The sequence below is a fragment of the Harpegnathos saltator genome, unplaced genomic scaffold, assembly GCF_003227715.2.
Source record: "Harpegnathos saltator strain DR-91 unplaced genomic scaffold, Hsal_v8.6 scaffold83, whole genome shotgun sequence".
Classification (NCBI taxonomy): Eukaryota; Metazoa; Arthropoda; class Insecta; order Hymenoptera; family Formicidae; genus Harpegnathos; species Harpegnathos saltator.
The window spans coordinates 201,377-225,167 of NW_020230682.1; the positions used below are offsets into that span (position 1 = coordinate 201,377).

General features: G+C 44.6%; 2 protein-coding genes across 2 annotated transcripts; both read left to right on the forward strand.

The window, feature by feature from the left end:
• The first annotated feature begins 187 nt into the window (after positions 1-187).
• Positions 188-6,312, forward strand: LOC105183871 (tubulin beta chain). Its single transcript, XM_011142289.2, has 5 exons — positions 188-540; positions 2,334-2,798; positions 4,316-4,620; positions 5,482-5,779; positions 5,910-6,312. Exons 1-5 carry the CDS (start codon positions 484-486, stop codon positions 6,126-6,128), a joined length of 1,344 nt encoding a protein of 447 aa, XP_011140591.1. The 5' UTR covers positions 188-483; the 3' UTR covers positions 6,129-6,312.
• An 11,782-nt stretch (positions 6,313-18,094) lies between these two features.
• LOC105183872 (cuticle protein 65) lies at positions 18,095-21,383 on the forward strand. Its single transcript, XM_011142290.3, has 3 exons — positions 18,095-18,229; positions 19,677-19,880; positions 20,922-21,383. Exons 1-3 carry the CDS (start codon positions 18,218-18,220, stop codon positions 21,216-21,218), a joined length of 513 nt encoding a protein of 170 aa, XP_011140592.1. The 5' UTR covers positions 18,095-18,217; the 3' UTR covers positions 21,219-21,383.
• Positions 21,384-23,791: the final 2,408 nt, after the last annotated feature.

A 23,791-nucleotide genomic window follows, 5' to 3' on the forward strand; every position in this document is an offset into this window, starting at 1 on the left:
CGCGGCACAATGCGAGCGGAGCAGCTTCACGCCGGCGTGGATCTTTTGTTCATCCAGCGGCGTTCAATTGTCCCGAAACAGAAGCGGCACGGAGACACCGCTCTTTCTCTTTCTCTCCCTCTCACTCCCCCCCCCTCTCTCTCTCTCTCTCTCTCTCTCTCTCTCTCTTTCTCTCTCTCTTCCGCGGGACACATCTCCATGGGAACGCGAGCGAGCTTGATTCAGCAAAATTACCGGAGTTGCGATTCTTAGGGTTAGGGATTTTGCGGGAATTGTATCGAGTCTCGTGGCACCGAACGTCCCTTCTTGACTTCATCGACTCCAGGCATCATCGCTTTCGCAGCCCGGACGAACCCAGGCTCGCATTTCCGCGCTGAGGAGGAACACCGTCGCCGACGCTCGGACGTGGTGTCTTCCGGTATAGGCGAGCCCAGTTGCGGCGTTTGCAGTTCCAGCTGAGAGGGAGCCGAAGGGACCAGCGACATGCGTGAGATAGCGCACCTGCAGGCCGGCCAATGCGGCAATCAGATTGGAGCGAAGGTATACTCTGGTCCTCTTCTTCCGCAACTGATCGCCAGCGCGTCGGCAATCTGAGCATTACCATATTAATTGAGAGACAACGCCAATCAGGCGAATTGTCGTGAAAAAGTGAAATCATCGCGACCCTGCAGTCGTTAGGTAAACGTGTCAATGCAGCGTAAAGGTTACTCGAGAATTGCCCGTAATTACGAGACACGGTTGTCCGAGCAAATTAAATCGCGAAAAGCTGATATCGTCGCGATTAGATAATGGCTAGGCGGACTTGGTCGGACTTAACGGTTGGGTGAGCATTGCTATTGATTAAGAAAACAAGGAGGAGATATCGACTGACCAAATTGTCGTGGAGAATTGAGGTCACGTCTAAAAAATCGCTAGATAAACGTATCAGTTTGGGATCAAGATTATCAGAGCATTGCTGATGATTAAAAAACGGAGTTGCGGGAGCAAATTATCACGCGAAAAACTGGGAACATGATTAGATAATCGCTAGATGAGCTTATCAATCGTGGCGTGAGCATTACTATAAATAAAAAAAAAAAGAGAGAGAAGAGATACCGACTGACCAAATAGTCGTGAAAAGTTGAGATCGTCACGATTGAAAGATCACTAGATAAACGCATAGATAGGTAATGTGAGAGCATTTTGCTGCTAGTGGAATGACAAACTCGACCGGGCAAATTATCGCGTAAAACTGAAATCGTCGCGACTACATAATCGCTAAATAAACGTATCAGTTTATTAGCATAAAGGTTACACGAGTATTGCTGTGAATTAGAAGGCACAATCAACCGAGTGAATTATCATGAAAATAGCCTGGTAATCGCGATTGCAGTATACTCTCGCGGTCAAGTAACCAAATAATCGCGTTACGCGAAAGCATTCCCTAATGAAAAATTTCTATTGTTCTATCTATCGGAAAAAAAGGAAAAAAGAAAGAGAAAGCAGTGATCAAATCTTCAATGAAACATTTCTATCGAGATTTCCGAGAAATTTCCTATATGGAATCTATTTCATATGATATCTCAGTTGAAATCTTTTTTTTACAATTGGCAGCCCTGCTGAAAGATTTCTATCGAGATTTAGAGTGAGATTTCCTAAAAATTTCCTGCATAAGATCTCAATTATTTCATACGATATCTCAACTGAGAATCGGAAATCACATTTCAGATCTCAATAGAAATTTTTCCAGCGGGGCTGCCAATCGTTGGAAAAAAAGGAAAAAGGGAAAGAGAAAGCAATGGTCAAGTCTCTAATGAAAAATTTCTATTGAGATTTAAAGTGAGATTTCCGAGAGATTTCCTATATATGAAATCTACATTATTTCATACAATATCTCAGTTGAAATCTTTTTTTATATTTGGTAGCCCTGCTGAAAAATTTCTATCGAGATTCAGAGTGAGATTCCCTAAAAATTTCCTGCATAAGATCTCAATTATTTCATACGATATCTCAACAGAGAATCGGAAATCATATTTCAGATTTCGATAGAAATTTTTCCAGCGGCGCTGCCAATCGTTGGAAAAAAAAAAAAGAGAGAAAAAAGGAAAAGAGAAGGGAGCGAGCAAGTGATCGCGGCGCGAATTGAAATCGCCCCGGCGACCTCGGGCTTCCACGTCGCAGGACACGCGAGAGAATAACCCTCGTGTTCCCGCAGCGACGACGAGGGTTGCCGTGTCGAGCACAACGCGAGCAATTCTCAGCGGCGTTGAGCTCGCCGGGGGAACGCGCCGGGAACCCCGGGCGATTTACGGCCGAGCGGAGCGCCGCCTCACGTTCTTTACGGGCGATTACAGTTTTGGGAAGTGATCTCGGACGAGCACGGGATCGACCCCACGGGCACATACCACGGCGACTCGGACCTCCAGCTGGAGCGAATAAATGTCTACTACAACGAGGCGACCGGCGGCAAGTACGTGCCGCGCGCGATCTTGGTCGACCTCGAGCCCGGGACGATGGACGCGGTACGGTCCGGGCCGTTCGGCCAGATCTTCCGGCCGGACAACTTCGTGTTTGGCCAGAGCGGCGCAGGCAACAACTGGGCCAAGGGCCACTATACCGAGGGCGCCGAGCTGGTCGACTCCGTCCTGGACGTGGTGCGCAAGGAAGCCGAGAGCTGCGACTGCCTGCAAGGCTTCCAGCTCACACACTCGTTGGGAGGCGGCACCGGCGCCGGTATGGGCACCCTGCTCATCTCCAAGATTCGCGAGGAGTACCCCGACAGGATCATGATGACCTTCAGCGTGGTGCCGTCGCCGAAGGTACGTGGCGGAGCTCGCCTCGCGGTCTTGGCTTTCCTTTGGCTGTTTCTGAATGTTTCAAGTGTTCCTCTTGAGACAGCTGCGCGGACCGAGGGAGATTGGGGAGATTAACGCGACAATGGAGGAGCCGAAGGCGTTCTCATTGAAGGAGAGGGAACATTCCTGGTTCTCGCGAAGCGAATTCGGCTCTGGGATTATTTATAAGCTTTACCTGTGTTTCTGGTAACTTGCAAATGCAATGACTCGGTGCTCGTAATTATTTATCACCCGTGAGGAAAATCCCAAGTCCCAAGAGCCAGGAATTTCGTTTCCTTCGGCGGAAATGTCTTGGTCAACGTTTCGCGGATTTGGAATATGCATATTTTCCTCAGCAAGACCATTTCGCAATTTCTCTTTTCCGATAGTCCTCGCATTAAGTGTACAATCGGGAAACGTCTTCTCCACTTTTGGAAACGTAGGAAAGGTACCAATCAGGTTTTAAAATTCTCGTGTCGCAGTCATCTTAAACAATGACGTCGGAAGCCAGAAGACTTGTTAAAATTTCCTACGGATTACGTCGAGATCAGAAGGTACATCCATAAATCGATACTTGCAGTCGATTGAGCACATTTCTAAGACGCCCCGGAAACTTTTGCCGAGGCCATCAGCAAATAGGCAAAAGATCAACGTGATGAGTCATCAGAAAAGCTATGTTCAAAAGCAAGATTGCGTACTCTCTCAAAGTGAATCAGTGAAACTCACTGTCAATCAGCGATTATACACTGATTCAGTGCTAAGTATGCCACTGAAAAATTCAGTGGTATATTTAGCACTGACAATCAGTATCATAATCGCTGATTGACAGTGAGTTTCATTGATTCACTTTGAGAGAATGCCGTGTCAACTTTACTATCATTTATTGACCTTCATTTGGGTGTATCTTCATCTCGATGTCAGCTGTAGGAATTGTCAGCACGGTTTCCTCGCTTCCACCGTCACCATTGAAAATGGCCGCGGTGAAGGGTCCCTCAATCTTCGCTGCCTGTCAACTTCCCTTCGATCATCTCTCGACCCCCCTGGTTGAGCGACAGCTTCAGCGTTTCCCTGCTCCGACGCTTTCCATGGCGAAATTCGCGATCGGCTTTGCGTTTCGGCCGGGCCAAGTTAGCAACTCTCGCTTCGGATCAGCACGCGCGTTCTCCCGTATCGGGAACCGCCGCGAGGAAAAGGGACCATATCCCGCGGTCGGTGTAACGCGTAAGTCTTTCCGATGCGTTCGCGGGATAAGGCACAATGGATGCGAAACAAAAGGTGTGCCGACAGCAAGCCACCTTTTGTCCTTAATAGGACAATACTGCGCGCGAGTTGTGGCCGTACAATGCGTCTTGTCTCTCTTTCTCTCTCTCTCTCTCTCTCTCTCTCTCTCTCTCTCTCTCTCTCGCGCGTGTGAGATGCGCGATACGCAGCCGATAGGCCCGAGAGATGCCGCGCGTTCTACGTCAGCCGTTATTTCTTGCCTTCGTTCTGCTGTCCTCCAGGTATCGGACACCGTGGTGGAGCCGTACAACTGCACCCTGTCGGTACACCAGCTGGTGGAGAACACGGACGAGTCGTACTGCATCGACAACGAGGCGCTCTACGACATATGCTTCAGGACCCTGAAGCTGACCACGCCGACCTACGGCGACCTGAATCACCTGGTGAGCGCGACCTTGAGCGGCGTCACCACCTGCCTGAGATTCCCCGGCCAGCTGAACGCCGACCTGCGGAAGCTCGCCGTTAACATGGTGCCTTTCCCACGGCTGCACTTCTTCATTCCCGGCTTCGCCCCGCTCACTTCCAGGTGCGGAAATTCGCTCCCGAAGAGAATTAATGTGCCCGACGTGCAGCGGTGGCACCTTGAAGAGTTAATGGAGTGTTGGGGCAGTACAGAGAAAGAGAGAGAGAGAGATAGAAGGAGACAGAAGCGCGGTTTTTGAGATTAAATTAAAAAGCCGGGATAAACTTTCGAAAGCTCCACGCCTACTTGCTGTAAATTTCATGCCAAATGTGGTCGAGTTGGGTATCGCTCTGTTAGCGTTGCGCTTCTTCAGATTCATCTAGGCACTGTGATTGCACGTTTATGAGCTAACAATATTTGTCCTAATCCGACCTAACCTAATCCAACCCACTGCAGCTCCGCAATCGTTCTGTCCTTTAATTTAAAACATTTACGCGAGAAAATTGGGTCAATGGGATTCCAAGTAAGCAGATACGTTGGTTTACTCGGGAAAGTGGTGCAACATTATTAGCGGTATATAACGTATTATTTCGACTTTTTAGAAAAGTCTTAATCGTCGGTCACCGTTTGAAACAAAATTATGAACAGAAAAAGTTGAACAATGCAAGTTGGGTTAGGTTAGGTTGGGTTGCGACACTGACATGAAGATTTATCCTCGCGAATTCTTTGATCGACGCGAATCCATTGATTTGAGAGCCCGTTTGAAGTATTTCCACCAAAATATCGCGGCATTATCGCGCGGGGGTGGTTTCCGCAAGTTCACCCGAAAGCCAAGTTAACGAAGCTCGATGTAATCGATTGGGCGGGCGAGCGGGTGAGGGGAGGGAGGCGAGGAGGAATTGTTCAGCTCGCATTCGCGATGATTTTGGCCTGCGGCGAGCCTGCATGGTGTCGTCGTAACTCTGAAGTAACGTTTGCAAACAGGGGCTCGCAGCAGTACCGGGCGCTCACCGTGCCGGAGCTCACCCAGCAAATGTTCGACGCGAAGAACATGATGGCCGCGTGCGACCCGCGACACGGCCGCTACCTGACGGTGGCCGCAGTCTTCCGTGGCAGGATGTCGATGAAGGAGGTGGACGAACAGATGCTGAATATCCAGAACAAGAACAGCAGCTACTTCGTCGAGTGGATACCGAGCAACGTGAAGACCGCCGTTTGCGACATACCCCCGCGGGGCCTGAAAATGTCCGCCACTTTCATCGGCAATTCCACGGCTATTCAGGTTGCAACACACACACACACACACATATATCCGTTTCTGTCTTCGCCTTCGATGATATACATAGCGCGATATCTCAAAGAACGAGCGAGTCGATCAGCAGCGAAAAAAACATTCCCCTCACGTTCCGCAGGAATTGTTCAAGCGAGTGTCGGAGCAGTTCACGGCGATGTTCCGCCGTAAGGCCTTCCTGCACTGGTACACCGGCGAGGGTATGGACGACATGGAGTTCACCGAGGCCGAGAGCAACATGAACGACCTCGTGTCCGAGTATCAGCAGTATCAGGAAGCCACCGCGGAGGAGGAGGGCGAGTTCGACGAGGAGGAGGAGGGCGAGGGCGAGGACAAGTGATTGCCCCATCTACCGCGAGATGTTTATCGAGTGCACGTACACCTGCTTCCTCTCTCTCTCTCTTTCTCTCTCCCTCTCTCCCTTCTCCCTCTTCGTAGCCTGCTCTTTATATAGTTATATCGCCGTACCCTGTTAGAGTGTAAAATAATATGTGGTCGAGCTAACGTTGCCCGACACCTTGTGTTCCTCTTGTCTTCCGTCGCGTCTTATCGCCGAAAGGCGCATAAAATAAAGAACGTTCAGCTCCTCTATATTTTCGCCCCGTAAGAAACTCATTCCTAGCCGCATCCTCTCCCGACTCTTCCTTCCTTCCTCCCCCCCCCCCTCTCTCTCTCTCTCTCTCTCTCTCTCTCTCTCTCTCTCTCTCTCTCTCTCTCTCTCTCTCTCTCTCTCTCTCTCTGTCTCTCTCTCTCTCTCTGTCTCTCTCTGTCTATTTGTCTTTCTCTGCCTCTCGCCCTTCCTCCCTCTCCGTGAACGTGTCTACAACGCGGCGAAACGGAACACACTCTCGCGTGCTGGGGTTTGTGCTTGGTTTCTGGGTAACCTCCGGCCGCTACGGGGATAATGCGAAATGTACGTATCGGAGAAACGCTTTCCGCTTACTCTCCTTCAAGTAGGACACTGCGCGAGTAAGCGCTCGTAGCGGCGTTTGCCTTACCCCAGTCGCGTCCTTTTATCCTCGCGCGGAGGGACTTTAATTTAATGAGAAATTTCGGTAAACCGGCATATCAATGTCCCGATAAAAAAGTTTTAGCGGTCGTTCATTGTTTAGCATAAAGTTGCGAGTGAAAAATTTCGAATAATATAAGTTAGGTTAGGTTGAAATGTTTGCATGGAAGTTTACTTCCACCAACTAGTGTTTATCTTAATTACTTTTTATATCATTAAAAATGGATAAAAATCTCCGTATTCCAACTCAGCCTAACCTAATCAAACTTGAATTGCGTTGTTGAAACTTTCTTTGTTTATAGATTAGTTTTAAACAATGGCCGAAACCTTCCTCGAGCTGAAGCCCGTCTCGAAATATAACTGGTATAATCTCCGAACCTTTTTTGTTAACAATCTCCTAATAAACAATAAGCGAATAAACGACTTAAGCCCTTTGAATGTTACTGCGAGTTGACGACATACACCGAGGTTGACTTCATCCCAGATTGGAACACTGATACGAAGGTTTACCAAAACTTCAATCCACCTCTTCCTACCCGCATCCCTGCAACGTTCCTCACGCCATGAGACCGTCAAGGTGACACAATTGCACGTCGCTCAATGTTCATCCGACCACCCGCATATTTCGCGATTAATATCGCCAACCCGACGAAATGTAATGCTCAGATTACAACAGATGATTTAAGCTTTAAGACCAATTATAGTCGAATATTCTCCTTAACTTTGATTGTGGTCAGTTTCTCAATGCTTAAAGTTTAAAGTGCTTATTTAACATGTTGGGAATTGTCCAATTTACTTAAGGCTAGAAATTCCAATTAAGGGCCATGGCACACAAACGAACTTGACATAAGCAGTAAGCAAATCGACCAATCACAATCGAAACTTAAGGATGCCATTTTAAAACTTAGGAGAATAATTGATTGTGATTGGTCAGTTTCTTTACTGCTTACGTCTTATTGCTTAAGTTTCTTTATGTGCCATCCGCTTTAAATTGGTACTTTAAGCCTTGAGTCTTAAGAAATTGATCAATCATAGACAATGTTTAGAAGAATATTCGACTACAATTGGTCAGTTTCTAAAACTTAAATCATCTATCGTAGGCGGAGATCTAACCTATATCGCCCGCGCGTAAAGCGGATGGCACATAAAGAAACTTAAGCACTATATTCTCGTAAGTTTGTAAAATGGCGTCCTTCAGTTTCGATTGTGACTAGTCGATTTGCTTACCGCTTATGTCTCACTGCTCAAGTTCTTACTTTGTGTGCCATGGCCCTAACCGCGTAATCGTAATCACAGCGGCGCGCGCGGTCGTTTAGTCGCCGGCGAGAATCACCTCGCGATTTATTTCGGGAGCGTACTTCGCTCCGGGAGCAATTCTTTCGCAATCTCTCGACGGCGCGATAACGCGCCATAATAAATCCCGGCGCGCGTGCTTCGGAGACTCGTACATCACCCGGCGGCGGCTCTCGCGCGCGCGCGCGGGGAGCGTTATTGGCAATAATAATTGCGCAACGGCGCGGGAGCGGCGAGGACTCGTTAAGGACTGATGTCACGCATCTCTGAGCGTCCCGCGAAAAATCAGGCGTGGACAACGCCGCCACGCTCGGACGCCCGCCGGCCGTGAGGAACGCTGCGCGCGACACGTGTGCTGTCGTCGGCTCCGACGAGGAGAGCGGAACTCCACAGAAGAGGCCACGAGGATGCGCCAAGACGAGCGCTCTCGGCTCGCAGTTACCGGCCGCAGCGTTTACGTAAGCCCACGGCGGAAGTGCGGAAGCGCGAGGGCGGAGCGGCCATCGCCGGCGACGATGGCCGAGCGTCCGCGACGGAACGCTAATGCTAATGCGGGCTCGCGCAAACCTCAGGGATTTGGACCGCCGGCTTGTAGTTTCCGTCATTGGTCGCGCTCTCCCTTCCCTCTCTCTCTTGCTCTTGCTCTCCATGGTCGCGTCGTCGCGGTTTTACGTCTTCGCGCACGGTCTTCGCTAATGACCTCGCGCGAACGACCTCAAATGGTCGCGCGGCGGAAGAGGAGGAAGAGGACCGTCCGTTTCGGAAGCAAGACTCCGACTGGAATCGCCCGGCATAAAGGCTGATTCTCATGCCCGCCTCGTGCGCTGGCGGACAAGTCCGCTCTGAATTCTTCGTCGCGAATATTCTCAGCTAATATCGAGCATAATTCTTACATAACATAAAAGTGACACATGACCGTTGTTTCACGTACACACGTACGTAATGTACATGTACTCGGTGTCCAAGTAGGACGGAGCTGGAAAGTTGTTGTCTTCAAATTGTTTTTTAACTTTTTAACGTTGGTCGCTAAACCCATAGGAACGAGTAGTTCCCCGTTACTCATTTTTCCAAATATTTCGCTACTATTGTCGTTACTCAAGAAGCAACTAATTGTTAAAGTTTTCATCACTTTTCCCATCAAGTTTTAAAGGTCTCTTCGAGGTTTGTCATTACCCATTCTACGTAGATATGTTCAATATAATACGTCATTCCTATGAATAATGATAAAAGTAACAATTGTATTCTCCCAACAGTTCCCAAAAGATGTATTGCGTTAACTTTGCTGTTACTGATAAGAAATGCCGCCATTATACCAAGTCGTTGCTGACAAAAAGTGCACACACATCGCTCCGGAAAGGAATGTATCGAAATTTAAATAGTAGAACAATTTTCTGAAAAGTCGCAATATCTAACCTGAAAAGTCGTGATACCATTTAAGTTAGAAAGAAAAGAAAATAATAACTGGTAACGGTAACGGCGTCACAAGAAGCGCGTTACTTCCCAATCCTGTCGAATATCCGGGTAATATCCAGAAAATTCGGGCAGCTGGCTAGCACAGCCGGCTGAGATTAAATGTTTCAACGCTTTTCTTCGATGAATTTTACAACGCATTCCGCATCCAATAGGAGAATGTTTTCTCAGTAATTCTCAGGAGATCCATTTTCCTATTGGATAGAGCGTTGCGAAACTCACCGAAGAAAAGAGTTTTGCAACATTTAATCGCACACAAATAGCGCTGGACTTGAATGATTTTAAAATCAGCTGGATAAAGGGAAGATGAAACACGTTTTCTCTTAGTATTTTCTCCCGATTATGAATGGATCCCAAAAAAAAATTAACAAACGCAAATATATGCGACGTAAAAAACAATATTTCAACATTTCACACGTTTATGATATGGATTAAATTATTTGCGAACGTCATCTTAGATAATTTTGTAAAGATAACACTTTTTTTTTAAGTTTAAAATTTAAGTTACAAATAAAGATAATATACAGGGTGTCCGAGATCTTTTGGAAAAAAAAGTTGTGAAGATTAATCAGATCAAACTGAGAGGAAAAGTCCAGTACCATTTTGCAAAAGTCGTAGTTATTAAGTTATTAATGATTGAAAACGATCACATCTGGAGGCTTTTTTAATTGATAACTTGAAAATTTGCGTACTTATTTGCAAAATGGTAAGGGACTTTTCTTCTCAGATTGATCTGATTAATCTTCACAATTTTTCATTTCCAAAAAATTTCGGACACACCCTGTATATATTCATAATATCCAGATAAAAATAAATTAATTTTTCTAGAAATTTCTAGATGATCATCTATACGTGATTTTATCTAGATAACAGCAGATACTGAACGTAGACTAAATTACCTGCGAATGTCATCTTTAATAATTTTATAAAAATAAATAACAATTAAAAAAAATAACACTTTTAATTTAAGGTGCAAATGAAAACGACATATATCTATATAAACCAGATACAGAAAGTTAGGGGCGCCAGAACTTTATCTGAAAGACCATCTATAGGTCTGTCTTTTATCGCTGAACTAGTGTACACTTAGGGAACATAAAAAGAAATAGATATACATCTAGGAGATAGTGAAAGGGAGAGAAGAAGAGAATAAGTGCAAGTTAGTGCAGCCAGTTCAGCAATAGCAAACAAACCTAGTGTATCATTTTATCCAGGCAACATTGAACATAATCGATTGCACCCGATATACCCGGGTCCTCAAAATTGTCTCACCACTAATTCCAGCACACTTTCCGTTATTCTTTAAGGGAGCATCACGTGGTTACGAAGCAGCGCGCCGGAGCTGGCGTTACTCGATAAGCAAAATGCAGGTAACACGCGTGTAGGAGATAAAAATTGCAATACATCACCGTAAGACCCACGCAGAATTCACGGACTCGATCCTTTACACCCGCCCCGTCCGTCGCCGTGCATTGTGCATCGTCACTCGACTGTGTGAGCGACGCATTCGCGGCGACCGGGCGTCTTTGAAAAAATCGATCGCCCTGGGGCGTCCGGACAGGTAAGAGACAGCGAACCGTTTGTCTCTCGCAGCGACATTTCGCGCGCTCCAGCGTAAAGGGAATTCGCCTGGATACGGGCATCTCGCAATACACAGGCGGCCCGTTCTTACGGTATACACGCGGCGATATTTATCTTCGTTAGCCCCGATCCACGATATCAGGTTAAACGTGCCTCGCGGATACGCGCAAGGGCGGATACATCGTAGACGCCGGCCGGGTTAATCGCATTGGAACGATTATTTCCCCGAGTCCGAGTCGCATTCAGCTCGGCCAGCAAGCACAAGCCGCAAAAAATGCCGTAGTCTGCAGAAAAACGATGTTGGCCGACGTTGGCGAGGAACGGCCGAATCGCGGACGCTGTCCCGGTGTATTGCACACAAGCCGGCGTAATAACCTCGACTCGGAGTTTTCTGGCTGGTCCTCTCCCTCAAAAAGCGGACTGGAATGTTCATGACACGTAGGACACGAATACAAGATGGACGCCTGGACAGAGACCTGGAAAGCAGATTAGACAAGAACTTTAGCACTTGCCGGGCTTAAGGCCCGAGTGGGGCTTTGCGATCGCACGCAATGGCTGTACCTTCAGCATACAGATTTCTATATAAGGATTAGACGATTGACTTTAGTTCCCACGCAACATGTACCAGGTGGAGGCAGTGTGGGGCCATTTTGTCTTTGTTCAGGCATGTATCAATTAGGGCCTCGATAGTCATTCAGATCTGACATTTTTCGAACACCCGATTATTCGGATAGCGGACAAGGTAAAAATATATCAATGCGGGTATGTTCTCATTTTGGACTTTTTAAAAATCGATTATGTGGACCCTCAACGTAGATATATATATAGGGTGTCCAGGATCTTTTGGAAAGGAAAAATTGTGAAGATTAATCAGATCAAACTGAGAAGAAAAGTCAAGTATCATTTTGCAAAAATCGTAATAGTTATTAATGATCGAAAATGACTACATTTAGAGACTCTTTTAATCGATAACTTGAAAATTTGCCTACTTATTTACAAAATGGTGAAAGACCTTTTTGTTCAGAATGACCTAACTTACAATTATTTGACGGCTATTGTGTCTAGCGATAGGTATGAGTATATTGAATTTTGAACTCTGAATCTTGAACCATTTTGCAAATAAAGGTTCAAATTATCAATTAAACGAGCTTCTGGATGTGATCATTTTCATTAATAACTTGATAACTATTGCGATTTTTGCAAAATGATACTTGACTTTTCTTCTCAATCTGATCTAATTGATCTTCACAATTTTTCCTTTCCAAAAGATCTCGGACGCTGTATATTCAACATATATTGAATATGTACACATTGTATATATAGAGCGCATTTGAACTTTACCGATAAACTTACAAGACAGATTTTCTGTTGAAAAGTAAACAACAGAACTTTGGCGAGCATTTGTCCGTAAAAGTTTTGTTTCTGAGATATAGATGATTCAAAAGATGACAATAACGGAAGGACATGTGTCGCAGATTGAGGATGATAATACAACACCTGGTCTTCAAGATCATACCTATCAATTTTGATCATTTCTGAAGTTTAACCAATGGACCATTCATCGTGACCTTGATACCGTTTGTCACGATTGGAATTAAAAAACGTATTACTCCCCCTTGATATCATTAATGCCTATCGAGGAGCTTGCAGATATAAGTTTTGTGCAAATTTTATAATAGTGTTGTCTAATCACTTATTTGTAAAGCACGATTTAATAGATAAAATATAAAAAATTCTTGGAAAAGAATGAAATTGCGATAGCTATAACTTAGAAACTAAACGTTCGTGAAGAGACATACATTTACTAAAATTATCTATTTTTGATAAAACTCGCGCTTACAGGAGGGACAACTCCAATGACTTTTATCCGTTGTATATATCATTCTCCCGAATAACACAAACAAAAGATCTTAGCTGTCGCTCATTGTCTATCCAACCCATACACGATTACCCAATCCACAACATCGTGTCCAAAAATATAGGTGATGGATTAGTTTAGTTCAGGCTGGGGTGCGGAGGACCTCAAAGTTTGTTAAATATATACCGTGTCGGAAAATTATGTTCTATTTACGAAGCTTTTTTGTTGATTTCTTAACAAACAACGAACGACGACTAAGACCTGAGGAGTGTTATAAATATACACGACGAGCAAATCTATTCGGGATGATGATTTATACGACGGATAAAGTAACTGGAGGTATCTCTCCTGTAAGCGCGAGTTTTACCAAAAATAGGTAGTCTTAGTAAATGGTCATCAGAGGAGCCTTCAAGCTCTGAATAATACTTTAGCCTATTTCTTGCGCATAGAGTCCCGCGAGTTCATCGGTGGTGTTCAGGTACACTCTGTATATCTCCGGCACGCAGTGGTCTAAACGCCTGATTTTGTGGCAAAAGTTAATATCGTTAGTAACAATAAATCGCATACGATATAAACGACATTTGCCATCTAGGAGGACCATTACTGATATAAAAAAAATATGCAGAGTGAGATTTTTAAAGTGGTATGTGTTAATTATTCTGCAACTGTTGAAGATAGCAACTTAGATTATTTTTTATAATTAAATGTCACATGAGGACAAATATTATTGCCAATATTTCTATCTTTAGCTCATATTTTTCGAAATTTAAAGATCACCGACTTGTTTTTTTCAAAACAATAACGTGTCACGATAAAATAAGATACACTATCTGCTCGGTGAAATATAAATAAATTTATTTTTTAAATATTATTTTAAATATCACGTACACACGCATATTTTAATATCTTATTTTGACAAAAAATATTTTGAAGAGAGAAACAAAATTTTTCATTACAGATATAGATACGCTAGTTGTTAAACATACTGGATTGAATTGGCGGAAGAATATTTCAAATCTTAAAGCATTCATATCGAACTTAGAAATTTAAAAGATTAAATATATCAGAAGGAGGGACGCAGCTACTTTTGTATAGAAGTTTTCTGATACAGGTATAAAAAAATTTAGTAGTAAAAAACAAGGGAAATATAAAAAAGTTATTATTTTCTTAACACAGATAATCAGACGCAGAAATTACAATTATATAGCTAATCTTAACTATAACTTAATTTTCGCCTGATTTTTTATTATAAAAACGAAATCAGCAAAAAGTAGCAATTTCTTTCTTCACGTGCTTCAAGAGTACGATATTCTGGACAATTTGGCCATAAAACCTTCTTGACTAAAAACGGCTAAAGCTTGTAAATCGTATAATAAAGTTGTAGTATGTGATTCTTTTTATAAGCATTATATGAGGTTAAAAACTACTTCGAATATACATGTTATGTTAAGTTCATTTGTCAATTTTGCGAATAATATTTAAAGTATATATGTCGAATAATAATATATCGTGCTAAATCATTTTAATAAACTACTTTGTGCAATTTAAAGGCTAATGTAAATAAAGTGCAGAGGGCAGCATATTAAGCATACTAAAAATTCTTTATTTTTATCCACTTGTATTCAGGGCAACGTAAAAGCATTTAAATTATAAGAAATTGTTCCTTGCACATTCTTCTTGGAATCACAATAATTCTTACTGGTACTTGAACGCATTGGAAAAATTGATTTCTTGCCAGGTCTTCACGATTTTAGACTATTGTGCGGCACGCGCTCGTGCCGCAGCGTGCACTTTATTAAGAGGCTCGGGACAGTGGATAACGGACCTTAATTACGCGGGAATTTTTCACGTCCGCCGCGTGTTGTTTACCGGCGGTGCGCGGTGGCGTATAAACGCGAGCCGCAATAAGGACGAAGATAATCCGCGATGACCAGCGACGAGGTCGCATGCGACATCGACTAAAGCGACTGAGGAAGGAGCGTGTAAAAATATTTGTTTCACGGTTAACAAAGTATAGCGTCCCCCCTCTCTCTCTCTCTCTCTCTTTCTGCCTCGCTATCTCACCCTCCTCGGCGCGCATGAGAGAGAGAGAGAGAGAGAGAGAGAGAGAGAGAGAGAGAGAGAGAGAGAGAGAGAGAGAGAGAGAGAGAGAGAGAGACGTAATAACCACGAGCGAGTAAATTCCATGAATAATCGAGTCGCGACAACGCAGTCGTGGACGCTAGTTATGAAGTATGAATAGAGCGCATTTCCACGGGCTCGTTTCCATGCACGCGATGACTCACTTTTTTTCTCTCTTCTCCCCTCTTTCTCTCTCCGACAGCGGCGGCCGGAAGCGGCGCTCGCCGTCGGCACACCCATTCATCCTCGATCGAGTCATCGAGATCGATTCGGACCGTGGCGCGACGCAATTATCGATGATGGCGGTAAGAATACGAGCGGAGCAGGCCGTGTGTATGGGCGTATCGAGAAAGATACGACGCGGGGATGTAAATGCGAGAAGAAAAGTACGCGTAATAATATCAATTATGGCGCTGGAGGGAGCAAAGAGTTATACCGCGCATGCGCTGTTATCGTTAAAAGTTCCTTTCCTCCAATAGCGACTTGTTAACTTGCTAACGACGTTAATCGTCTTTTTTTGTTTCCTTCTTTCCTTAGCGATTATAAAGCGCTGCTTCTTTTTCGGTCACATCAATGCGCGCTCGAGACGTGTGTATGGGATGGCCGGCAGTGGGAAGTCTTTAAAACTTGGTGAAAAAATAGACAGGATGTCGCAATTTACAGCGACGACTCGTTATTTCTCGAGCGATGATAACGAGTAATGATAACCGGAAGGGCCTTACTTTTTTCTCTAACGAGTAACAATTGGAACGTGGCGCGTTACTTGTAACGCCGTTGTTGTATGAGTTACTGCTTTAAATAACGACATAGTGATCTTTTTTTTTCTTTCAATAATAATGTTAACGCGACTACATTTTTTCGGTACAACGGCGCCACGGATAGAATCATTCGGAGCAGTGCGGTTAAAAAGTAAGGGAAAGTGTAACCACTTGCTTTTCGCGAGTAGCGATAACGAGTTACTTTGAAGAAGTGACTTTCCCAAATCTAGATATATTATGAAAAAAATATTGTGCGACATATATTATAGTAAATAATGCCCACGTCACGCGCCGCTAATTTCATAATAGACGTATTATAATATCTATTGTGATATAATATTATAACAATATCTATAATCTGAATATAATCTGAATAATACAACTTTCCCAAGTTTGAATATAACATATACAGGGTGTCCGGGATCTTTTGGAAGCAAAAGATTGTGAAGATTAATCAGATCAAACTGCAAAGACAAGTCAAGTACCATTTTGCAAAAATCGTAATAGTTATTAAAGAATGACCACATCTAGAGGCTATTTTATTTCATAATTTGAAAATTTGCGTACTTATTTGCAAAATGGTATAGGATTTTTTTGTTCAGAATAACTTAACCTACAATACAATTATATGACGGCTATTGTGCCTAGCGGGTTCAACATTCAGGGTTCAAAGTTCAATGTACTCATATCTATCGCTAAATAATCATATAATTGTAGGTTAGACCATTCTGAACAAAAAAGCCCTTAACCATTTTGCCAATAAGTACGCAAATTTTCAAATTATCAATTAAAAGAGCTCTCTAGATGTGGTCATTTTCAATTATTGATAACTTAACAACTTTTGCGATTTTTGCAAAATGATTATGACTTAACTTTTCTTCTCAGTTTAACCTGATTATTTTCACAATTTCCCCTTTCCAAAAGACTCTGGACACTCTGTATTTATGACGTATCTATTATAATAAACGACATCCATTATAATTTATCTGATGACAGATGTATTGGGTGTTTCGGATAATGTCTCTTGAGTCGGTTTCTTTGGGGACGAAATAGACGATAGACATATAACCATCTTCTACCATTACTTTATGACAACTCACAATTTTATCTGGTATTGCATATAAGTAATAATTTTGTAAAATCTCACTAATGATGAAAGGAAATACTTTTATCAACACGTTCGCTACCGGCGTGACACTGGTCATTGATGATCAATTATGAAACAAAACATTCTTATTTCTAAAAACATTCGCCATCAGTGACACTCCATCTTGACAAAAAAATATTTTGTTTTGTAGTTAATAAGCCACTAACTCATCTAAACTCGACTCAATGCGCTACAAGAAACAGCATTAAACCGTCACGAAGTATGATGGTGGTAAATAGATGGTCGTGTTCATCGTTTACTTCATTCCTGAAGAAACGAACTCAAAGGCGCGTTCTAGGAAGTAGCCGTTATAACATCTGTCGTAATATCGTAACATCCGAATAACAAAAAGTCCAAGGCGCGTGACCCTCGAGCGCAGGAGAGACGAGCGCGAGAGAGAAGAAGCTGCGTGAGAAGAAGAAGACAAACGCACGCGAGAAAAACGCGACAGAAAGAAAGGCGCTGCTCTATCAGATACATAACAATACAAAGGCCGCCGCGCCGGGGCGGCTGGAAAATCATAGAAAAGAAACGCAGGCTCGCGTGTTCGATATCGCTTCCACACCACCGCGTGCCACATTCGATCGGTCGAGGTTCCCGTGTTGCTCTGTTCACGCTTCGCGGAGCACAGACAAGATCATAGACGCGCGAATAATTACTGAAAGCGATTGAGTGGCGCAGCGCGCGCGCGTCGTCGACGAAGGAGACGGAGAGTCTCGCGTCTCTCCTCGTCTCTCCCCGTCTCACCGCCTCTCCTCGTCGCACCTTTCCTCCCCCGACGCGCGTACTCGTTCAAGGTGGCCACGCGCTTTTTCTCACGATGGAATCGAACGTCCGACGCGCGTCTTTTTTCTTCCCCCAGCCGGCGTAATGGCTTCGTCCTTCGCGCCGAGTCTGCGACCGCGAGTCGTCCGCTAAGGATCTAGGATCTAGGTGAGCACGTAACGACCCGCCCGTCTCCCTCCCCCCGCTCCTCTCGGCGGCCTCTGCCAGCGCTCGCCTGACGAATTCGCCTCGCCCGTGCGAGGTAGGGAAAACTTTTTTTTTCCGCGTGTCTCCCCCTCGCTTCCGCGACACGCGGCGCGCCACCGACGTAAAAACAATCCGCCGGGGATATATAAGTGATCCGGCGGGGTACACGAGGCGTAGTCAGTCCGCAGTACCGACGAGATCGCAAGCACCCGCGAGCAACATGTTCAAGCTGGTGAGTAAAGCACTCTCTTTCTCTCCTTCTGTCTGCCTCTTTCTCTTTCTTGCGGGAGCACACACTCGGCCAGCTTTTCCCGGGAGGGTCGCGCGGATATCGGCGCGGTTTTCCTCAAACGGCACACAAGTGACGCCGGGAAGATCTCGGATACGCTGGCCAACGTTCTTCGCGCGTCTTTTATGTACTCTGCTTTCCTTGAATGCACGTACTTTTTGAGGATGATATTTGATTCCTCCTTATCACTTTCCTCTTGTCGGGCCACGCTTATCGCGGGCTGCGGGAGAGACGAAGCGGAGAAACAGAGAGAGAGAGAGAGAGAGAGAGAGAGGGAGAGAGAGAGAGAGAGAGGGAGGGAGTCGCAATATCGTGAGGAACGCTACGGACGATCTACGGTAACATTTGCGGTGAACTTTACTCGCCGCCGCGGGCGCGATTTTATCACGCCGAGGAATACTCTCGTCGTTTCATTCATATCACATTATAATACGTGGCTGGAATCATCCTGGATACGCGGTGCGTAAATAAAGCCGAAGGCTACGCACCACCGCACGCGCGCATGCGCGCGCGTCGTTTACGACGCCGTCGCGTAGAAATTTATGTTAGCGCCGTAAGGCGCGACGTGTCTTTCCCCCTGATAGCCCGAAACTCCTCTGTAATTTATTTTCATATACTTGCGTTTCATGGTGTATATTATACTTTCATAACGCATCTCTGCCTCCCTCCGCTCTTCTCTCTTGCTCGCTCTTTATAATTTATATTGTACTTTCAGTTAGTTTTTTTCCCGTCCGTGGGTTTCATCATTCGAAAAACTTGAGAGAAGGGTGTTATTAAATCTCTCGAGCTGTGTTACGCGCGCGACGACGTGTCCCTTCGCTCAATAAAAACACTGCGGAGCTCTCTCGCACGCACACGGAGCCGCTTTAATTATATATCGGGCGAGTGTAAAAGTTCCGATGGGCATCGCGGCGAAAAGTGGACCAAGAAATGTGATCGAGAACGATGTGCTTGTTTCCCACCATTTTTGGTACAGCGTATTCACATGTGCATTGCAAGTGTTACGGTAAAACGGGATCAGTCGCATCTTTGATGAAAATCCAGCAAGAAACTCTTGCACTCGCCCGTAACTTTGCGAATTTTCCTGTGGGATTGCGTAATGATTTTCACGAAATCGGTTCATGGAGACTACCTAAAAGAAAACTGCTAATTTCGATTATTTGTTTATTTATGTTTATTTTGCAATAAACTATATTGTACCTTTTTGTTACTCTTGCTAATGTTTTATGGGCACTGTAGACTAAGAAGACCTCACATTTTTCGTTAAAAAATCCTTGAAAAATCTCAAAGATCGGCTAAAAGGTGGGGCGTTTAGCGTCCCAGCGTACCGTAAAGGGTTAAGGGATATTCCTCACGTATATCTATAGCCCGTACCCGCGCTTTACCGCAGATCGTTCTTCTCGCCACCGTCGCCTACGCATCCGCCGGCCTCTACTCCGGATACGGCGGGACTTACGGCGGGACTTACGGCTATGGTGGTTACGGCAGTGGCTACGGCTTGGGTCATGGAGTTGCGGCGATCGCACCTGCGGTCGCAACATACGCACACGCTCCAGTTGCTCCAATTGCAACCAGTTACGCCAATACGTACAAGGTAAGCTCTCTTCAGCCGGACGTTACGCCACGCGTGAAGGATTATCGGTCCCTTGGCCGATGGCTATAACAGCTCGAGAAGGGCAAGTAGTGTTTGCTGATAAAGTTGCATCAGGACCTTATTCGAAGAGCGCTAGGAGGAATACATATTTCATATTTCATCTCTTACATATTTCATCTCATTTTCACCCGAGTAATCCTCTCGCAAGTGCATCTCCGAGTGTAACGCATCACTTTCGAAACCGTTACGCGACAAATGAAGTCGAACGAGGAACAATGGATTCTATTGTACTGGAAGTACAATCACTCGAACGGCGAAAATGGATCATGAGAGGGAGAAGAGGGGAGAGTATAACCAGCGTCTTTTGCTCTTTAAGCTAGAAGCGTCGAGCTGCGTCCAGCCATGAGGCGTGAGATGTTATATTGGGCTCCAAAACGGTTCGAATCCTTTTCTCTTTGGACGCAGTTCGGAAACGTCCAATGAGAGAACTTCTGAGATTTTTCCGGAATCGAATTCCGTCATTGGATATTCCAAATCCCAAAAATTCAAGAAACTTTTCAAACCCAGCGTAACCACAGACTTTCTCGAGAGCTTCCAAAACAATATATAAAAGGCAGCCATGTATTCCTCTTCCACTCTCCACAGGCATGTCATCTTCGTCTAGCTCTGCCCAATAGGAGTCAAGCTGGACAAAGGTCACATGCCTGGGGCGAAGTCCATTCCTGTCAGATGTGGTCTTCGTAGCCTCTCTTGAAGCGCTCAGTCTGTGTATTAATTAGTGATGGGCGATCTCGATTCGATTTTCGGAAGGTCAATTTCCTGCGAATTTTTCCTGCGAAGATCAATCTTCAAGACGATTTCTTCTATTCATAATAACGTAGAACGTCCCGATGTAATAGCGACAACAGAAGCAGTCGCCCTCTGATCGAGTGAGAAGGATTCACCCATGTTAAAACGACCCAGTTTCAACTGGGGACTTCCATTCGTCTTCGTGATGAGACCCCCTCTGATCGACAGAGCGAAATAATGATCTCTGCACAGGTCGCGGTCGCCCCGACTGTCGCTAAGCTCGTCGCACCAGCCTACACCAAGGTGGCGTACGCGCCCGCCGTCACGAAGCTTGCTTACACCGCACCTGCTGTCACTTACGCGGCGCCAGCGGTGACCTATGGCCACTATGGTTACACGATTCCGCCCTCGGTCACCAGCTACACCAGCGGCCTCGGCTACGGCCACGGATACGGCCACGGATACGGTCTCGGCTACGGCTACGGAATCGGTCACGGTGGCTATGGTGATTACGGCAGCTATGGCGGCTATGGCAGCTACTACCATTAAATGGAACCACGGAACCGAAAGTCCAAAGCGGAGTGATGATCGTCTTCTTCGAGCCTTTCGACGAGCCCGATCGTCACAGCTGCGAGCGCACTGCCTGTGCATACTGCCACGAACTCTGTCATCTACTATGTACATGATGTTTATAATACACGTTTTCATCTTTTACGTCGTCTTTGCTCCTTACGACCTGCGCTCCCTTACGACTTGGTGCTTCGTGGTCTCTGAGAAGTCTTGACACGTTGATTTACGCTCAGTCGTTTCAGGGTCAGTTTTAACTGAAGTTGCTGCCTTGTTGCTCCTTTTCTGTTTCTTCCCACAGCGGTTTCAGTTGGAATCCTGCAAGGTTACTAAAACGGTTAGTTAACTGCAGCTGCTTGGTAAAAGTGGCCCTGAGCGTTCGGCTCAATTAGCGACGGGCGGTCTCGATTCGATTTTCGGAAAATTGATCTTTTTCTTCCGAAGATCGATTCTTTTCTGCTCGATTTTTCTAAGCATCGATTCTTTTCGAATAGAGAATCGGGTTTCGATTCGTTGATATGCTTATTCGTCAAGGTTGTATGGTTTAATGAAGAACTCAACTGAGGTCAACGTTTGAAAAAATCGATCGTCAATTCACGAATAAGAGTATCAAAGTCAACAAAAAAAAACAGATATCTCGCCAAATATTTCGTAATTCATTTTGACATCTCCTGATAAAAGAAAACTAAATATCGCGTGAGATACCTTTTCTTTTGACCGATTATACTTGACCTCGATATTTTTATGCATAATATAACATAAGCTGGAATGCATAATGCAAACGGAAGGAATAAATAAGAAAGAACATTAGTCTGTATAAATAGCTGGATATCTACATAACCGAATCCTTGCATAATTTGACGCATTCAAATGCCCGAATTTAGCATCATTAATGACGCCGACAAATCGCCCCGATTTTTTAAGATGCCTCTTAATATGTTAATCGCCAAGATGATCATTGGCTTCTAATATTTCTCATTAATTTGCATTTAAACGCAAGCAACAGCGTAGAATAAATCAAATACATAGCCGATAGAGCGCTAAAAAAAAGGGTAACAAATATATACAAAAAATTGCATTTATTGACCTCATCCTTGGTGACTCAGACTCGAGTTGCGAAATAATCAGTGGAAGTTAGCGTGGCGATCAACTTGTTAAGCCGGTTTCCGGCTATTTGTGGCGGCAGACAAATCTATAAATCCTCCGTCAAATTTTTTATTTCAAACGGTGCGACGATGTGACGAATGTTGTAAATATTCCAATCAACAAAAACACCGAGGAATATCTTGACGGATTTCCACCTGCCATCGTCTGAACAGATAGTGAGAATCCAGCTTTAAGATTCCTGAATGCCGTGATCATGATAGATAGTGACGTCAGAGACGAGAAATGACACGCTGAGAATTCTTGCGTGCCAGTTTCAAATGAGAAGATATTTATATGAAAGAACACGTCAGAGTATATTTGTAAAATGCTCCGAAAAGAAAACTATACTTCTCCCTTGATAGTCAATCGACAGCCGCCGAATGACTGCGAGGTCTAGTCATGCGCATGCGCAATCGCTACGTGTGACTAACCTCATATCACAGCGATCTGAAGTATTCTTTCAGATGAATACAGCTTTTTAGTTAGAAATGGCATGTAAGAATTTCGAGCACGCGTTTTCTCGCTTCAAACGTCAGCAATGAAGAATCCACGCCGTCAGATCGTCTGCAACGCCTCCTCTTTTTGCTTGCAACATTGTGTTTCACGCAACATTCGCACCGTCTGCTTAATTACGAGGTGCAATCATCAAACAGTCCGATCGTGCGTGTTGTGAAACCTCGATTTCTTTCTGTTCGATTTTCCTACAAGTCGATTCTTTCGACAGAGAATCACTTTCCGGTCCGTTGATATTCAACAATGCTGTTTCGTTTGAAAGAATCGATTCGTACAGAAAAAAATCAGATAGAAAGGAATCAATTTAAAAAAAATCGAGAGCATCTCAATTCGACACAGTACGATTGGACATAGCCAATAAAATTAGTTAGATTAGAATTAGGTTAATTTTGAGTAATATTATTGGTTATGTTCAATCGGGTCCCACCCAAAAAATCGAGTTTTGGAGAAAAAGATTGATTTTCTGAAAATCGAAACGAGATCGTCCGTCATTAACAAAGAGCTGAATCAAGACAAGAGGGGGCAGGTCTCTCAGGGGGGTGGAGTTTGAATATTCGCACATCGAACAAGTCTATTTTCAGTCCGCTGAGCCGGCGGATCAGTTGGCAGCCGAGCATCATTCTTACGGATGAATGGCTTCTTCATCGGGACAATGCTCCAACGCATACGATATTGTCTATGAAGCCGTGAAGCGGCTGGAAAACGCGATGCTAAAACACTCGGCTACCGATGCTAAAACACTCGGCCTCTTCCTCAGATTTGGCGTCCTGTGATTTTTTTTATCCCCAAAAATTAAAAACGTGCTGAAGGGACCGCTTTAGGCCTGCATTCTTTATTCAGGCAAGGAGTTGCTAAGAGTCTTAATGGAAAAAATGTTCTGGCAGTACCTTAGGCTT